The sequence below is a fragment of the Coloeus monedula genome (genome assembly GCF_965178545.1).
Source record: "Coloeus monedula genome assembly, chromosome: 2".
Taxonomy (NCBI): Eukaryota; Metazoa; Chordata; class Aves; order Passeriformes; family Corvidae; genus Coloeus; species Coloeus monedula.
The window spans coordinates 36,378,031-36,394,067 of NC_138782.1; the positions used below are offsets into that span (position 1 = coordinate 36,378,031).

Here is a 16,037-nt window from a genome sequence, read left to right on the forward strand (position 1 = left end):
AGCATAGTACCATGGAAAGAGGATGGAGTAATTAATAAGATACCCACATGCATATAGGAGTTTAAATATAAAATTGACAATATTTATTACAATACACCTAAATTTATGTTTATAAAGAATAATGTGGAAGGTGTGTGAGCAGTAACAGTAGGTAATAAAATCAAATCCACTGGACTTCTACAAATCAGCCCTTAATTTTACTTTTAAGAAGCATAAAAAGAGTTTAAAAGTATTTCATAGTGTAAATAGGTTCATCAGGATGCACTGGGTCTAAATCTTTCCCTGTGACCAACAGACAGATGCTGCTCCCCAGCATTTTAGGTGGTTGTTTAATGCTGGACTACCTCTTCTTATGATAACTCTTTTTTTCTGCACATAATTTCTCTTTAGTCAAAGAAAGGATTGGCTTTTTGAACCATCAGAGCAACTGGCCCCAAGGAAAGAAAGAGAGCAAGCTCATACATTAAGTGAATGGTAGAATCTAGCAGATTGCATCAATTAGAAATCCCTTTTGAAAATTCTTATTACTCAAGAGTCTGGCACAGCCACGTCTACCTAATGGTTTCTGTTCCCTACAAAGGCTGAAAGTGTGGTCTTTGCAGAAGAAATGTCACAACTGAGGCAGGTGTTCTGCTTAAGGGATGGCTTCAAATGGGCTTCCGAGTGCTGGGGAACAGTCTGGACAAGCTGAAGAGAAACAATTCATTTTGAAAGAACCATCAGAATTGACGTGGGAATCCCAGCTCTCTGTCAGTTGTACTTATCTGGCATATCTAGAGCTTTTATCTATTTCACACTAAACAAAATGGGAAAATAGTAAAGGATAGTACAGGAAAGAAAACTGCTAGTGAGTACACTAGAAATTACACTTAATGTATCTGAGAAACAGATTTTAAGATTTTTTTTATTATTATTGCATATGTGGTAGGAAAATAAATTAGGATGGGACAACACTGAGGAGTATCTCAAGCATTTTAACAGCATAAAAATGGAAATAATACATCATACTAACAGGATTCTTTTGAGGGAATAAGTAGATGTAGGTATTGGAGTCCTTTTTGGCATGGTATGTTTCAATGTTTATTTATTTAAACCATTACAAGTAGTGGGATAATTTTATCCTTGATACTGCGTATTGTTTTTCTAGTTAGTAGAATAAGTGAGTGAAATCTTATTCTGTCAGAGTGTGGGTATTTCTGTCCCAAAAAACTGCTAGAACACTGCCCACAAGGCAACATGAAACTTTGATCTACCTGTGGTAGAGAGTCTCCTTGTACAGAACCATTTCAGTACACTGGAACATCACATCCGCTGAGTTAACTGCGTGTCTTGTCTCTTAATGCCCTTCTTGAAGGGGTAATTTTAAAGCTTTACCCATTTCTTATTCTAGAGTTGGAATCCATGTCCTTTTCCATCGCAAAGAGAGGTTTAGAGCAAATTATTGAATTTTTCAGATAAATAGCTTTGCCATCCTGAACTGTCTTGGACATCTTTGGCTTTCATTCCTGGAGGGAAGACGACAGATTTAGCCAGTAGCTTTTTAGGTGTTTACTCATCTCACAGAGAGTCTTTGAGAAGACAACAACATATTATGTTTTCTTCCAGGGATATGGCTCTTAGCCACAATTTCCTCTCAGTTCTTGGAAGAGATAGAGATTATCTGTACCTAGATTAAATCAAGTTCATTCAATTTCAGGACCTTTCTTTGTCAGGCCTCTTCAAACAGGTGAGATTAGTGTATACCGTTTTCATGGAAAAAAACTTTGAAAGGCTGGATGCCTACAGAGTTCCAGTACTTAAAATCTCTCTCTGCCTTCTCTTGGCTAATTTTTATTTCTACAGAAGTCTCACACATCATGCCAAGAATATACAGCTATAAATATTCCTTCAACATTTCTCTATTGCAAGTTGCAGTGTACAATTGAAGTGCCTGATGTCAAGAACTAAACTCCAAGTCTACATGGGAGACAAGATCCAAGACTCTTTGAAGTAACCAGAAAAAACCCCATCAAATTTGTAGTTTGAGAGTCTTTAGGAACTTTTCTGCAAGGAATCAGGTCCACTTAGATTTAACTGTGGGTTTTTTTGAGGCTGTTTCAAGGCTGTGGAAAGAATACAGCTCGTCCTGTGCCTGGGGACTGCACAGGGCTCCTCTTCCTCAGTCAGCTCCAGTCTCCAATCCATCGCACACATACCTGCCCATGCTTTAGGGGAATAAAGTAACAGAGAGGAATATAGGATATGTTCCTACCTATCTTCTCTTTGTGTATCCTCTGGGGAGTTCAGTATCAAACACAGATGGAAAGCAGCAGGCAGCTGTAGCTTTATGAGGGGATGCACCTCTCTTCTACTTGCAGAAGAGGTTCCTTATATCCGGGTCAATCCACTGCTGCGTTGAAGTGCTTGCAGCCTGATGGGCTGGCCTTGGCCAGCTGCCGGGCAGCCACCCAGCCTCTCTCTGCCTTCCTCAACTGCACAGGGGGAGAAACCACAATAAAAAAGCTCATGGGTCAAGATAAAGAGAGGGAGATCACAAAGCCAATGTATCATTCAGCTATGTTTAGTTCTGATACCCTTTGTCAGCAAAATGACATTTCTGTCGTGAGGGCAAGAAAGCAAATGAAAAAATGATTGCACACTACAGCCCCAGGGGTTCCCAAACAATTGGGATTGTAGAAAACTAGGTATGAATTTGTTATGCCTGCAGAAAAAAGATCTGGTGGCTTAATGTTGGCCAGAGGTGCTCAACAGCAGTTAACACCACATCAGCTAAAAAAGGAAATATGTTGTCTACTACAGGAGAGCTACGTTTTGCTTTTTGTATTGAAAATACAGAAGACAAGTATGAAAATGAGAAAACAAGTGTCCCTCATACCAATCTCAATTTGGCTGTCATTCAGATTTTCCCTGTGGAATCTCTGTGGAGGCTTGGGGGCTAGCTTAAAAAATGCTGCCTCCTGGGACCTGGTTTGCAAAATGGATTTTGGGGCTGTATTTAGCCACAGGGACCAAAAAGTCATCTCCATGTCACTTTGCTTCCTATATTCTGTCATTTGGAGTCAAACTAATAAATGGGCTACCAGTTCACTATTTTTCTTACCTCAGCTTTCTTGCCAGGGAGTTTTTCTTTTGAGATAGACCCTTTCCTCTCCTTATATTTTTTTCTTCAGAATTTATTTCCTGGTTCTTAGCCTGCCCCAAGAATGCAGTTTCTGGCTTATACGAGATACATCTGTGGTAAGTTGTGGTTCTTCTTTCCCTGTTCTTTGAGGTTGAGATACAAAAAACAAATGCAACAAGTTACTCTTTCCCCTTTGCTGAGATTGTCTTCCTTTCCAAACTCTTACTATGAATTATTTACCATGAGCCACATTCACTGTGCACATATCTTATACATCTCTTCATGCCTGGTTCCCAGCTTTTCATACATTATGACTAACTGAGTAGACATGAGAGCACTTTTGTTTCCCTGGATGCAGGAACCTGCATGAAGTGACTCAGCCCCATCTCAGGGCAGGCCTGGCCCCATGTTTGTCTTCCTACTTCCACTGGCACAATGGCATCCAGGGAGGGCTCAGGCTTGTGGTCCAGAGTGAGCTGTGGCACACTCTGGGCAGGGTCCACACCTAGGCAGCTGTGTGTTCATGCAGCTACATTGACTTGATGTAGCTGCAGAGCCTTAGCAAGGCAATATTAGTAATATAAATGACAGATCCTGCATTTAGAGTGGGGGTTTTTCCTAATAACTTCTGCTTTTTTCAAAGTACCTTTCCTGTTTGCCCTTTATCAGTTTTGGTGCTTCTGCTGTCGTAAGTCTCAAATTGGAAATAAATTAGTTGCAACAGCTCAGTGAATCTTTCTTTTTTTATGTTTCTTTTTGCAGATGGCATAGTAGCTGAAATTGAGAAAAAGATTACAGAAGCTTTTGAGGTGTTTGACCGTGAATCCAATAAAACTGTGGATGTCAGGTTTGTAAATATATTCACAAAAATATTACAGAATCTAACATAGAGATAAATAGCTCCCTAAACTGGTATCCCATTACCAGAAAATGTCATTGAAACAGTTATTTTGGCCCTGTTTTGACAAGTATGTTTGTGGTGGGTTGACCTTTGATGGATGCCAGGTGCCCACTGAAGCTGCTCCATCACTCCTCTCTTCAGTGGAACGTGGGAGAGGAAATATGACAAAATGCTCATGGATCGAGATAACGGCAGGGAAAGATCACTTACCAATTAGCATCATGGGCAAAACTGACTTGACTTTGGGAAAATTAATTTATTACCAATCAAATCAGGGTAGGAATAATGAGAAGTAAAGCCAAATCTTTAAAAACACCTTCCCCTGGCCTCCTTTCCTGGGCTAAACTTTATTCACGATTCTCTATCTCCTTCCCACAGCAACGCAGGGAGATGGGCAGTAAGGGTTGCAGTCAGTTCATCACAGGTAGTCACTGCCACTCCTCCCTGTTCAGGGAAAGGACTCCTCACACTCTTCCCCAGCGTGGGGTCTCTCCCATGGGACAGTCCTCCATGAACTTCTCCAGCATGGGTTCTTCCCATGGCTGCAGTTCATCACAAACTGCACAGCCTGGGTCCCTTCCATGGGACACAGTCCTTCAGGAACAGACTGTTCCAGCGTGGGTCCCTTGCAGGGCCATAAGTCCTACCAGCAAACCTGCTCTAGCGTGGTTTCCTCTCTCCATGGGTTCCCTAAACTGGCATCTACTTTACCAGAAAATGTAATTGAACCTGTCCTTTTGGCCCTGATTGGAGAAGCGTGTCTTTGCTTGTTTAACAGACATTTTGCATTGTTCAGTGGTTGAAGACTGAAACTTGCCTGAGAGAGGGATGCTGGAACTGGGGGAGTAAAGGGGCAAGAGGAAGCTGCAAATAGACAAGAGGTCTAAGGTCACAAGAAATTGAACAAATATACAGAAACTCTTGTTGGTTTTTTACATCTGCTACATCATGATTTGAGTGGCCCCTGGTTTATTTTTTTCTATGTTATGATAAATAGTGAAGAATTGTTCTCTACTAATCTTCTCATTAATTAATTCGTACCTGGCTGTCACATTCATCTTCTATCACAGTAGTTTAAGCCTGAAGAGTCTGGATGTGCTTAATCACTTAGGAGATGCTATTCTATAGTTCTGGCCATTCTTTTTGGTGCTTCTTCTTGTTCAGGTTTCTCCTTTTTGAAATGGAATGACCAGAACTGGGGAAATGGTGCACACATGGGAGTCTGGAGGGAGAACTGCGTGCACTGTACCTTTAGCTTGCAATGTTATGGAAAAACAGACAAAATATATGTCTGAGCAAGGAGGTGGAAGTTCATTGGAAGATAAAAACATGGACTGTTAGACTGATTGGGGCATAACTGGCTGCAAGATACAGGGCTAAAGGGTGTCAAATCAAAAAATTTCTAGATAATCTTAATTCTGGCATTTGTAAAGTTTGAATATTTGACAGTGCTACTTAATTTTAACGTAAGCATTCATACACATGACAATACAGCTTTTGATACAAAATACATAAACCACATGTTTATGTCTCAGGGAGCAGGTTCTGAGGTTATAAGCTGTTGTTATGAAAATTTACTGGAGTAATTTTTCATATTTTCAGTTACTATTTTCAAAAGAATATCGTTTTAATTCTAAATCAGTTATTGAGTATAAACACTACAATGGAGTGCGAGAACTGGTGAAATTGTTGTCATTAGACATTCTCATGAAGACAAATTGAAAAACAAATGTTCCGAACACCTTTTCTACATTATAGAGAGGAAAGAGAGGTGCAGCGTATTTATGTGATGGTTGTAGCAATGCATGCTTACTAATGCCTCTAAATTTAAGAAATTGCAGGTATTTTGTAGAAGCAATGGTTTTTCAGCTATACTCCATGGGGAGAGTTTTAGGATATGTCTCCACACTCAGTATAGTTGCTGTTCCCTTGTCCATAGGGCTCTTTAGGGGAGAGTCATCACTTAAATCTCTTGGTCCATGCCCAGGGAGGTGCCTGATGCCCGGTGCTGTCCCGGTGCCCCCTGGTGCCCTACTCCTGGCTGGGCAGTAAGATGGGTCCTGGCTGCCTGGTCTGGGGCAGAGTCCCCACCACTACCACCCTCCAGCCTTGGGGGCCCCCAGCCCTCACTGCATCATGGCATACTCATTGCTTGTTTGTCATTGACATCTGCAGTCTTGGCTAAACAGCTGTAGAGTTTTCTCCACTTCTCTCTCTGTTATATATGGATACACAACTTGAGAGCACGTTACAACAATGAAACGATACAAATAGACTCTTTTAAAAATGTATTCATCCAGACAGGGGACATCCAAAAGTAACATAGTAAATGCACAATTTTACATTAATTTTTGTCATAGTACAGATACAGACAGTGAACAAAAACTAACTGTGTATTTATTCCTAGGTTCATATTGCAGGGCTGTATCACAAATGGGATTATTAATGGCCGGTTATCTTGTATCAGAAGGTGGCAGCACAGCACAATTCTTAACCACAATTGTAGCTGTATCAGTGTTACTGCCTGAAATATCAGATACCCGTGAAGAATGGAAAATTACACTGGTTTGACAGGCCAACATTGGTATTCCAAGACTCCTAGTGCAAATATGAATTAGTAAGAAATTAAGCATGAGGAAGATGGTATTGTTTTATGCATGTTTCACGTCCCTCAGTCAAGGACTTTTGTGATACTGCAAATCTTGTAATTTGGAAGTGTTATATGTAGGGTGAAAACCATGACCCAAAATTTTCATTGCATCTGTGTTACAAAACTTGTATGATCATAAACTTGATTTTAACCATCATTTTTGTATTCTAGAAACTACACAGCAGAAACTGCGGCTGCTGAATTAAGTGAGAGGAAGTGGCTGGGAGCAAAATACAGTTTCCTATCAGGTCCTTTAAATTCCATGTTATTGCCAAATGGGACCTGACTTTTTTACCACAAACACTTCAAGCAACATCCTCGTGCTGGCACGCATGCAGACTGCCAGATACAGCATCCAGCAGTGCCAGATCTTGCTGACTCTTCTAGGGCGTGGCTTACCTCTGTCACATCACAGTTTTGCTGGGTGCGAGTGAGGTGAGGCAGGAGGGTGCTGGTAGCATTCCCATCCCTGGCAGTCTGTGAGAGCAGAAATAGTGTGGGACAGCAAGGAGGCAGGATTTGTGTTGGATGTTGCTCTGGTGGAGGCAGAGAATAGTGGAAATAGCTGGAAAATATGAGGGAGTGCAGGAGTGAGAACAACAAATGCGGTATTATCCATACTAGAAGAAGGATGCATGGACAAGGATTATGTCTAAGTGACTGACCTCCCTGAGGCCATTGGCCATTAACACCCACAGGGGCAGGGTCATTTGAGTAGCTGGTTTCATTTCATTTCATAGCATGTGGATGTGTGGGATTGGGCTTTGCTTTGTAACTAGTTTTGTGCAGCCAGCCTTTTTCTCTCTGTTGTAGTTCTTCTCACATGTTTTCAATGAGAATAGGAACTCCTTGGGACCTGTCTGAGGAGGTCGTAGACTTAGACATAAAATTTTGCATATGCTTGGTGTGCTACATCCAGGGCCTTACAGTTATATGAAAATTTTACAAAGGTCATTCCTCCTTGTATCTACCATTTTTGTTAGGCAATCTGATTTTTGCGCCAAATGAAAAAATTCACCACTGGTCAAGATGAAGGAACTACAGGGTGTGGATCATGGTAACCACCAGCACTGTGAATTCATATTCAAATGTGCTTAAATTTCTGTGTTGTTGAATTGAATTGTAAATCACAAGCTATATTAAGGCTTCTGTTATTTTGTTTTTAATCACACCATAAGTCTCATTAAAGCTTTATTACAGCTTTAGGATACTTTTGTTTCTAGTGTGTGATGTTATTCATCTTAGACTATTTTGAGGCATTGCCAGTTTGGTCAGAATTTTATTTAGAGCCTCAGAACAGCTGCACCAGGTTCAGCAGTAAATGCAAGCTATGAATATATTTACAGCATAAACAGAGTGGTGATAAGCCACGTTGTTGCTCCGACTCTTTCAGAGCACAGCATGGACATAGCAGGGCTGCCTTCTTCCTGACCTTTTGTAATTGTTCTTTAATGCAGTTAGAATTTGTATCTTTATAGCATTTAATATAAGCATATATTTTGTTACATTGCATCTCAGTTGATTTCTAAGTGATTTATTAACTTTATAAATATAAACTTTACTGAAAATAAGCATAGCAATTAGAGAACAGCAGTGGAAAAGTAACTTGCACACAGTACACTGCAACACAATAGTAAAGAATTTTTGGGGAAAATTGCAAGAACAATTTCAAGGACCTTCGGAATATTTAATGTCTGATAAAATAAACATTGCTTACTGAGACATCATCTTAAAAGCCCACATAGATTTGCTTGTGTGCTTGTATGTGTGCACTCCTATATGCAAACTCTGAACTGGTATCTGGATTCTCCATGGACAGTCTTGTATTGCAGATTTATTAACAAAGTTGTTTTCTCTCTTCTCTTCTCTTCTCTTCTCTTCTCTTCTCTTCTCTTCTCTTCTCTTCTCTTCTCTTCTCTTCTCTTCTCTTCTCTTCTCCTTTTCTTTCAGAGAGATTGGTTGCATTGTCAGGTCACTGGGTTGCTTCCCAAATGAGGCAGAAGTACAGGAATTGCTTGCACAGGTAAATGTTTTGATCTGTTGTACTTTTTTCAGTCTTCAACTTGCACAGTTTTGGTCCTTCTGCCTTGCTGAGTGGGAAACCTAAGCTCTTTTCCCACATGTTGGAAGTGTCATGGAAGTGTTTCTGGCAGACAGACAGTCTTGCAGGCTGATGAGGTAACAACGTTGATGGGTTAAAATGAGGAGTCTTTGACTCTGTTTTACCTCGAAGGGTCACTGTGGCACTGTGCCAAGGTGGAGGGGCATTTATAGAAAATGGAGGAAAAATTGGTTTTGACTGATGAAAAAGAATGTCCTAAACCTCAGTCAGATTAGGATATCCAAACTCTAACCATCTCGCTCTTCTGGACATGCCATGGAAACACATTGCAGGGTTAGGTAATAAGAATTAGTTCTTGAGCAGGTGCTAAAATTATACATCACATTCCAAAAATACCCAGAGAGAAGGCCTGCCATTTTTTGAACTCTCTCCTGTTATTGCTATCTTATATCCAGACCTTTCAACGTTCTGTCCTTCATGAAGTCTCTCTCAGTCTTGAGATTTCTCAGTTATAGGTAAGAATCTTTTCTTACTTGATTTCTTAAGCTTTTAAATCAGGCTTCGGGACATAAAACCTCACAATACCTAGTGGTCCTCCCATTCTCCCAGTGATAGGCAGTGGTAAGGTAAGGAAATTAATCACATTTCTCCACAGTCTTTTCCTACACTAATTTTTGTCTCCTTACATCATGCTTGTAATAGAAAAGTGGTGTGCTGGTGCCTTGGCATGGTTGGTTAATAAATGGGACAAAGAAGTAGGAAAAAGACTTCATGTTCTTTTTGCAAATGGCCATGCTGCTTTAAGAAGTGGACAGTGCTGGAGCTGAGAGGTGGATAAGGTTTTTTCTCCTTTTCATGTGTAGGTCAGGATACTGGGAATTGATGTCTCCTACTGTTTTCTTCTTGCACCAACAAAAATTTGGATAGTTGCAGTAGTAGTCTCCCCTCACTAGGCTCATCTGGTCTCTTGTAGATCAGAATTTAGTGTGAGAAATCTTGTACTAAGTCTTGTGAAAATGATGCAGCTGCTTCAGATGAAGAAGTGCAAAGAACCATCAGAGGAGAAAGCTCTTTTAACATGATACTGCAATCTGTCTGCTCTGGTTCTGTACTTTCAGAACCAGATTGTCCCAGATCACACTGACAAACAAGACAAAATGGAAAGAGAAATTATGGTGCTTAATATAGATACTTTTAGTGTCCCACAGTGACTTTTCTTTACAGCAAATGAACAGTGAAACTCACTGAAGATACAGATTTGTGAAAAGGGGATGCCTTGAAAACCCCTTTCAAGTTCAGGGGAACCAGGAGAATTTAAGGCCTGCCTCTTCCTCTGGAAGAGATTGGCCTTTTTTTTTTCAATTTTCAAAATTACTGAAAATTTGAGATAAGTAATACATAAAAAGTACAATGCAATATAGCCATGAGGCAGAAGATTCTTGAGATACGACAGTGTAACGTAGGAAGATGTTGATTGTAAGAATATTAGAGTATAAATACTGCAAGAAGAAAGAGTAATGGTTAACCTTAAAGAACACCGCACTGGAAAATAAATAGCAAAGAATGTTTCATAGTGCCTGTAAATTAAACTTTGGCATAGGTTTAGTACCAGAAGAACACTGTCTTCTTGTGGAACCCTTCATATATTATGATAATCACAAACATATCTTAATTTATGTAAGATGCCACTATAATTGGCTGTGGTAATACCATTTTATCTTGATCTAGAGAAGGTAAAAATTTTATCTGTTAGCCAGTTGTAACCAAGCTATTTCCCCAGTATGCCCATTGTGAGCTGTGATTCATTTCTGTTTCTCACTACTTGTCTCTCTCTCTCATATCATCTTCCTATTAGCCTTATTGCTAAACTAGCATATGCTGCCATCGTGTTATTCATATCTGCAAAATCAGCATTCATGTAATTATGGTAGCTCTATAAATTATCATATAATGTTTCTTATACTGCCTTATACTCAGTTCTTTACTTAATATCATATCTTTAGGCCTACTTACAAAGTTAAGATTAAAAGCTAAATGTAGAGATGGTGAAAGCTAATTCAAGGGTTGCTACAATGCCTGGAATTCTGTACAGTGCTCTGCCTGGTAACTCTGGAAGATGTTGTTGTTTCTTTGTGTTTCAAGTACCCCGGTGTAATGGCTGGGAAAACAGAGATACAAAACATAATAGGTGCTACAATACAATTGTTATGGGAGCTATGGATGTACCCAAAGGAAAGAAATAGAGCAAAACTCACAGAGTTTGAACAAGCAAATACTGTTATTGTGCAAAGAGGAGGAAATACAGAAGAAAAAACATCAGTGAGAAATGAGGTGTAGAACAGGAGTGAGCACGAGGAGGAGTAAGAAGTGTTAGAAATAGGATTAATTTTAACTGCTCAGGATGTTGCTGGATCTATAGAGACTCTGAAATGGAAGCTGTTTGTTCCACATCAGAGGAAGCTGAGGTTGCTGATCACCTCCCAGGACTAGGTTTTGCCAGGTATTTTGTTACATCTTTTCAATCAAGCAAGCAGTAAAACAAGTGATTCTGTAATGGTAAAAGGTTCCATTTGGTTTAGAATGAAGCACTCAACATCTTCATTTCCTTGCTAAAGATCCCTTCTGCTAGGCTCACCAAACAGAACGGAAAATGTGTTTTCTCAAGCCAGTTTCCACTCTAAAGGAGAAAGATGTGATGGCTGTCTTGTCTTCGTGCCCAAACCCCTTCTAGAACACTGGAAAAGAGCATGCAGCAGCAGTTGCAGCTTTCCATTTAAGCAACTGGATGTATCAGGAACTGCCCCAGCTCTGCCCCAGCTCCCAGGAGGAATATTCCTTACTAAGTTTTTCCTGACTCAGTTAGAAGATTTCAAATCAGTGCCTGTTTGAGTTTTCTTTCAATCTGGGCTGTGTCTCGGGGGCCTAGCAAGGTGTCACTGCTGCTATGTGAGACCTCGAGGCATGTATCCAGTTTCAACACAGAAAGGAACAGGCTAGCTCCATTAACAGGGCTCCTTTTGGGAGCAAAACTTGAAAATTTCAGGGAAGAGATGCACCCCAATGAGAGAGAGCAGTTTTTACCATGTTGCTTATCTCCTGTGGAAGTATAGGAATGCAGTGAGAATGCTGCTAGAAGTCCCCAGTGTTTTGGGACTAATTTGTTAATTTATTTGGGAGGCAAAAGGAAGCTTTTTTGGGGTAGCATTTTATAGGCTGCCTTATGACTGTTTTGGTCTGCCCTGACTCAGTCTGCTTGCCTCTCTGGTCCTTCCCCTGACAACTCTCTTTGACTATGAAACATGAAAGCAACAAATTCCATCATTAAGGTGTACTTGACTGGAGCTATATCCAAGCTAGCCAATGAAATATGCCCAGAAACATCCTTAGGTGTTGAAGCCAGCTGGTGCAGAGCAGTTCATGCCCACCCTGGTAACTGTTTTATGCAGGGTGGCTGCACCAAGCATCCTGCTGGGGAAAAGTCCTTATGGTCCAAGCCAGCATCTGCTGGGGGGAATGTTGGGTGGCACAGTTCAAAATCATGCCAAGGGGATATGCTCATGGTTTGCTGTAATGGGTATTCAATTACACTGCTTGGGAATGCTCCAGACCCTGATAAACTGTACTAGTATGACTTCAGCCTGAATGTTTAAACCTCTGCTGAGTTATTGTGGGAGGTAAGATCAGTTACTCGGTGTCTGGTTCCTTTGCACGAATGATTTTGAAGCACAAGAGGGCAATATTGAGTTGTTGGAAGTGTCTATAATAGCAGGCCTGTATTTCCCTGGGATATTTTATGGTACCATGTGATATTAAAGACCTGATACAAATATTCAAAGCCTAACGCTGTAATTTTAATGCAGGGATCACCCCAATTTTCTATTTTTCAGATTAGTTTGCTAATGAGTCATATACCCTGCCACACTTAAGTTTTATTTTTAGATAGAAGTAGAAGAACCGGGTGGATTCGTTCATCTGGAACAATTTCTTCCAGTGATGACAAAAGTTCTACTTGAGAGAAGGTAATGGAAAGTGAATTTTATGTGTCTGTGGTTTATTCCAGATTGACGGGTTGATTCTGAATAAACATATCTACAGAAATTTTACGTACCTGGAAGGAGTACAGATCTTCTTTACCATTTAAACTCAGTTTACATTAACTAGATAGATTTTGTTACAAAATTAGTTCATCTACATTAAATTATGTGATACTGATGATATAAATAATACCAGCTTGTAATCATAATTGTGATAATATGTAGCTTTTGTATTTTTAATGGGAATTGGAATTGTTGTTCAACATGCTTTGTATATCTCTGAAATATTTGGTGTGCAAATTAAGGTCATAACTATTGCTTTCTCTGAACATAGAAGTTACAGTTACTGAGAAGCACAGAGTGTTATAGTGTATTCTAAATAGGTTGTGTAAACCAGCTTCATATTTGTGTCTCAAAGTGAGTGGCAGGTACAGCTGAACGTATACAATTAACACCCTAAAAGACTGCTGATCTAAAAGTGGTAACAAAGGTGCATAGAAATCTTTGCATGAAAACAGGAACTTGTGCTATTTTGACATTTTGCACTAAAGCAAGGTTACTGACACGGAGTTTATCTTTCATTTTAAAGATGGTAGTCAAGGCTTTTGAGAAACTCAGTCTTGTCCAACCCTGAGAAATTATTTTGCACACAGAGGGCCTTTGGTAGGAGGGTGTTCTACACATGGAGTATCTGTGGCTCCACACTGATGTTCACCCTTTCACACCATGATGCCATGCTGCTCTGGGCTCTCCTCCTCCTTCTCCACACCCCCTTCATGCAAACATACACGCATATACACATACACACACAAAAATAATTGCCCCACACTTTCCCCAGGCTAGTGCAGGCTTGTCAAGACCCACTTTATCTTTTGGGGCACTGTGTCCACAGTTCACTTATGCAAGGGCACTTGAGATTTGGATCACAAAATCCAAGGCTTCTTCTTAGCACATTTGATTTTTAGATTGTTAAAGTCTGAGGCGGGTTCAGACAAAGCAATCGAGCAGTTAGAACCTCTCTGGATTCAGCTCCCTCTCTTTAGTATTCTGGGGGTTTGGTGAGAGCCTGCTGGGATATGGAAACTCTCCATTGCTGCGCTGAGCTTCCTTTCCAGCTCCAAAATCAATCATGCATATGCATGCACACAAGTGCCCAGTTCTCCCCTCTCTCTGAAATTGTTAGACAGACCTTTTCTTTTACAGCCACCAGCCTCCTTTGCTCATCATCAGCTCATTAGACTGCCCAAGTCACACTAGGTGATCTGTTGCCTAGCTACCAGCCTACCTGGACAAAACTTTGTTTTCTTGGTTTGTCCACTTCTGTTCAGTGCATTGGCTATGTAGAATGATTGGTCTGTTGCTGGTTCCTACTAACCCACCCAAGCCAGCACAGACATGCAGAAGCCATTCATCTGGCTCCTTAGCACAAGAGAAATTAAACAGTAGTACAACAAAAGATGTAAGAGTTAAATATATGGACAGTTCCAAAAGGCTAGGCTGCAATTAAATGTTTGATAGACAAAACGTAGTAAATTCTCATAGAAAACAAGCTTTCTTTTTCCTCAGTACTCGTATTTAGTTTTTTCAGAGCACTAGCAAACAGTAACTTAACTTTTCCGATTCCATGGTTTCAGATTCTGGCCTATTCCAGAAGATGTTATTCTACATGCATTTGAGGTCTGTAACTAAATATTCAAGTACCTAATTGCTGGGAAGAATTTGCTGCTTTTTGATACAATAAGCTTAAAACCACAACTTTTATTCTTTTCCTTTAAAGGCTTTGGATGAGAATAAATGTGGATATATTACCAAAGAGGACCTGGTCAAACATTTGACTGAAGAAGGTAACATGACTTTGGTAATATCAATATTTAAGTAAAAAACATTACATGTATATGTACATTGAGGTCCTTACCCTGCATGCCAAAACCTGTGGGTGTAGATACATTGTCTTCAAACAGTGCTGCTGTTGTGATGAGTGGCTGCAGACTAGGACATTTCACTGGTCAGTGATGCAGGGAAAGAGCATTTATCTGCCTGCTTGCAGACATTATAGAATAGAGATTTTTATTCTTATTCATAATTCAATCATGTCTGGATATTTTGTCTGGATATTCTGTGCACACCTCCGTGCTCACTATGTATGTGACTCTTTTGCTGTCCTGTAAAATTGCAGCTTAGATTTCCAGATGTTTCAGTAGTTTTCAGTGCTCATTCATTCTTACATTATCTTGATCTTAATTCTAGAGCCATATGCAAACAAAAAGATTCAAAGACAAGATTTAAGTTGTACATTCTGTAATCCTCAATATCTTCTGAAGAGCTTGCTTTTCTTGTGTGGCTGACTCATGCCCACCTGCCTCATGTTCAAAAGGGTGTTCACCTTTGTGCAAGACCTAGCCTCAGTTGGTAACCTGGTTCTCTGAGGGATGAAGTAGGCCATCAGCAGCTTTGAAGCTCCTAAAAGAGAAAAACCAGAAGTCTTTCATGATGTGAATACAAGTGCAAGGATAGCCAAATGAGAGATAATAATTCTAATATACACAGGAGAAGGACTCTGACAAAAATGGTTGTTTCAAAATCCATGGCAGAGAAGAACAGGATGTTTTGGTGTCTGTGAACTAGAAGATCAGATGGATCCTCATCCTCTGTCTCCTTTCCTTTAGACTGGCTCACTTGGTGTGCAGGACTTACATTGGCAAAAGGGAAGGAGTAAGATCCTTTGTTTTGTTCCTTTTCTCCTCTGTGTGAGAATAAAAGGAGATCCTTTCAAGGGAAAAGCAGTGGAATTGGCCAGTCCTTGAAAGGATACTTACTAAGACAAAGTGTTATTCTCTGCTGTCTTTCAGGTGAGCCCTTTTCTCAGGAGGAAATGGAGGACATGCTCGCCGTTGCTCTAGATCCAGAAACAAATACTCTTCGCTACAGAGACTACCTTAAAAAGCTGGTAGTAGATGAAACGAAGACCTTCCCCTTTAATGTCTGAGATGCCTTTTTGGTAACAACACTGTAGCTTGACAGATAGTTGAAATATGTAATTTAAAGTATAACAAAGCTCAGCTTGTGACTTGATGCTTATAATTAAAATAAAATCTGTGTAGTTATATTTCCTTGGGTTCTGTGTGCGTGTATATATATACATACAAAAATATATTCACACCTGGAAAAAGAGCTCTTGACAGAAAGACTGTGTAAGGTCTGGAAAAGAAATCATGGAATTTTGTTGGGAAATAGCAGGAAAAATAACGTTAATGAAGTCAAGAAGTAAC

The 16,037-nt window shown here is 40.1% G+C and overlaps 1 protein-coding gene across 1 annotated transcript in view; it reads left to right on the forward strand.

Moving 5' to 3' along the window:
• DRC8 (dynein regulatory complex subunit 8) overlaps window positions 1-15,754 on the forward strand; it is a gene marked incomplete at both ends in the record, with an annotated part of 29,675 nt that extends 13,921 nt beyond the window's left edge. Inside the window, 6 exons of the mRNA XM_082276732.1 lie at window positions 3,884-3,968; window positions 8,623-8,695; window positions 12,674-12,753; window positions 14,403-14,445; window positions 14,546-14,612; window positions 15,618-15,754. Coding sequence (XP_082132858.1) covers window positions 3,884-3,968; window positions 8,623-8,695; window positions 12,674-12,753; window positions 14,403-14,445; window positions 14,546-14,612; window positions 15,618-15,754 — 485 coding nt within the window. The remainder of the gene's footprint in view (window positions 1-3,883; window positions 3,969-8,622; window positions 8,696-12,673; window positions 12,754-14,402; window positions 14,446-14,545; window positions 14,613-15,617) is intronic.
• Between the last annotated feature and the right edge of the window lie 283 nt (window positions 15,755-16,037).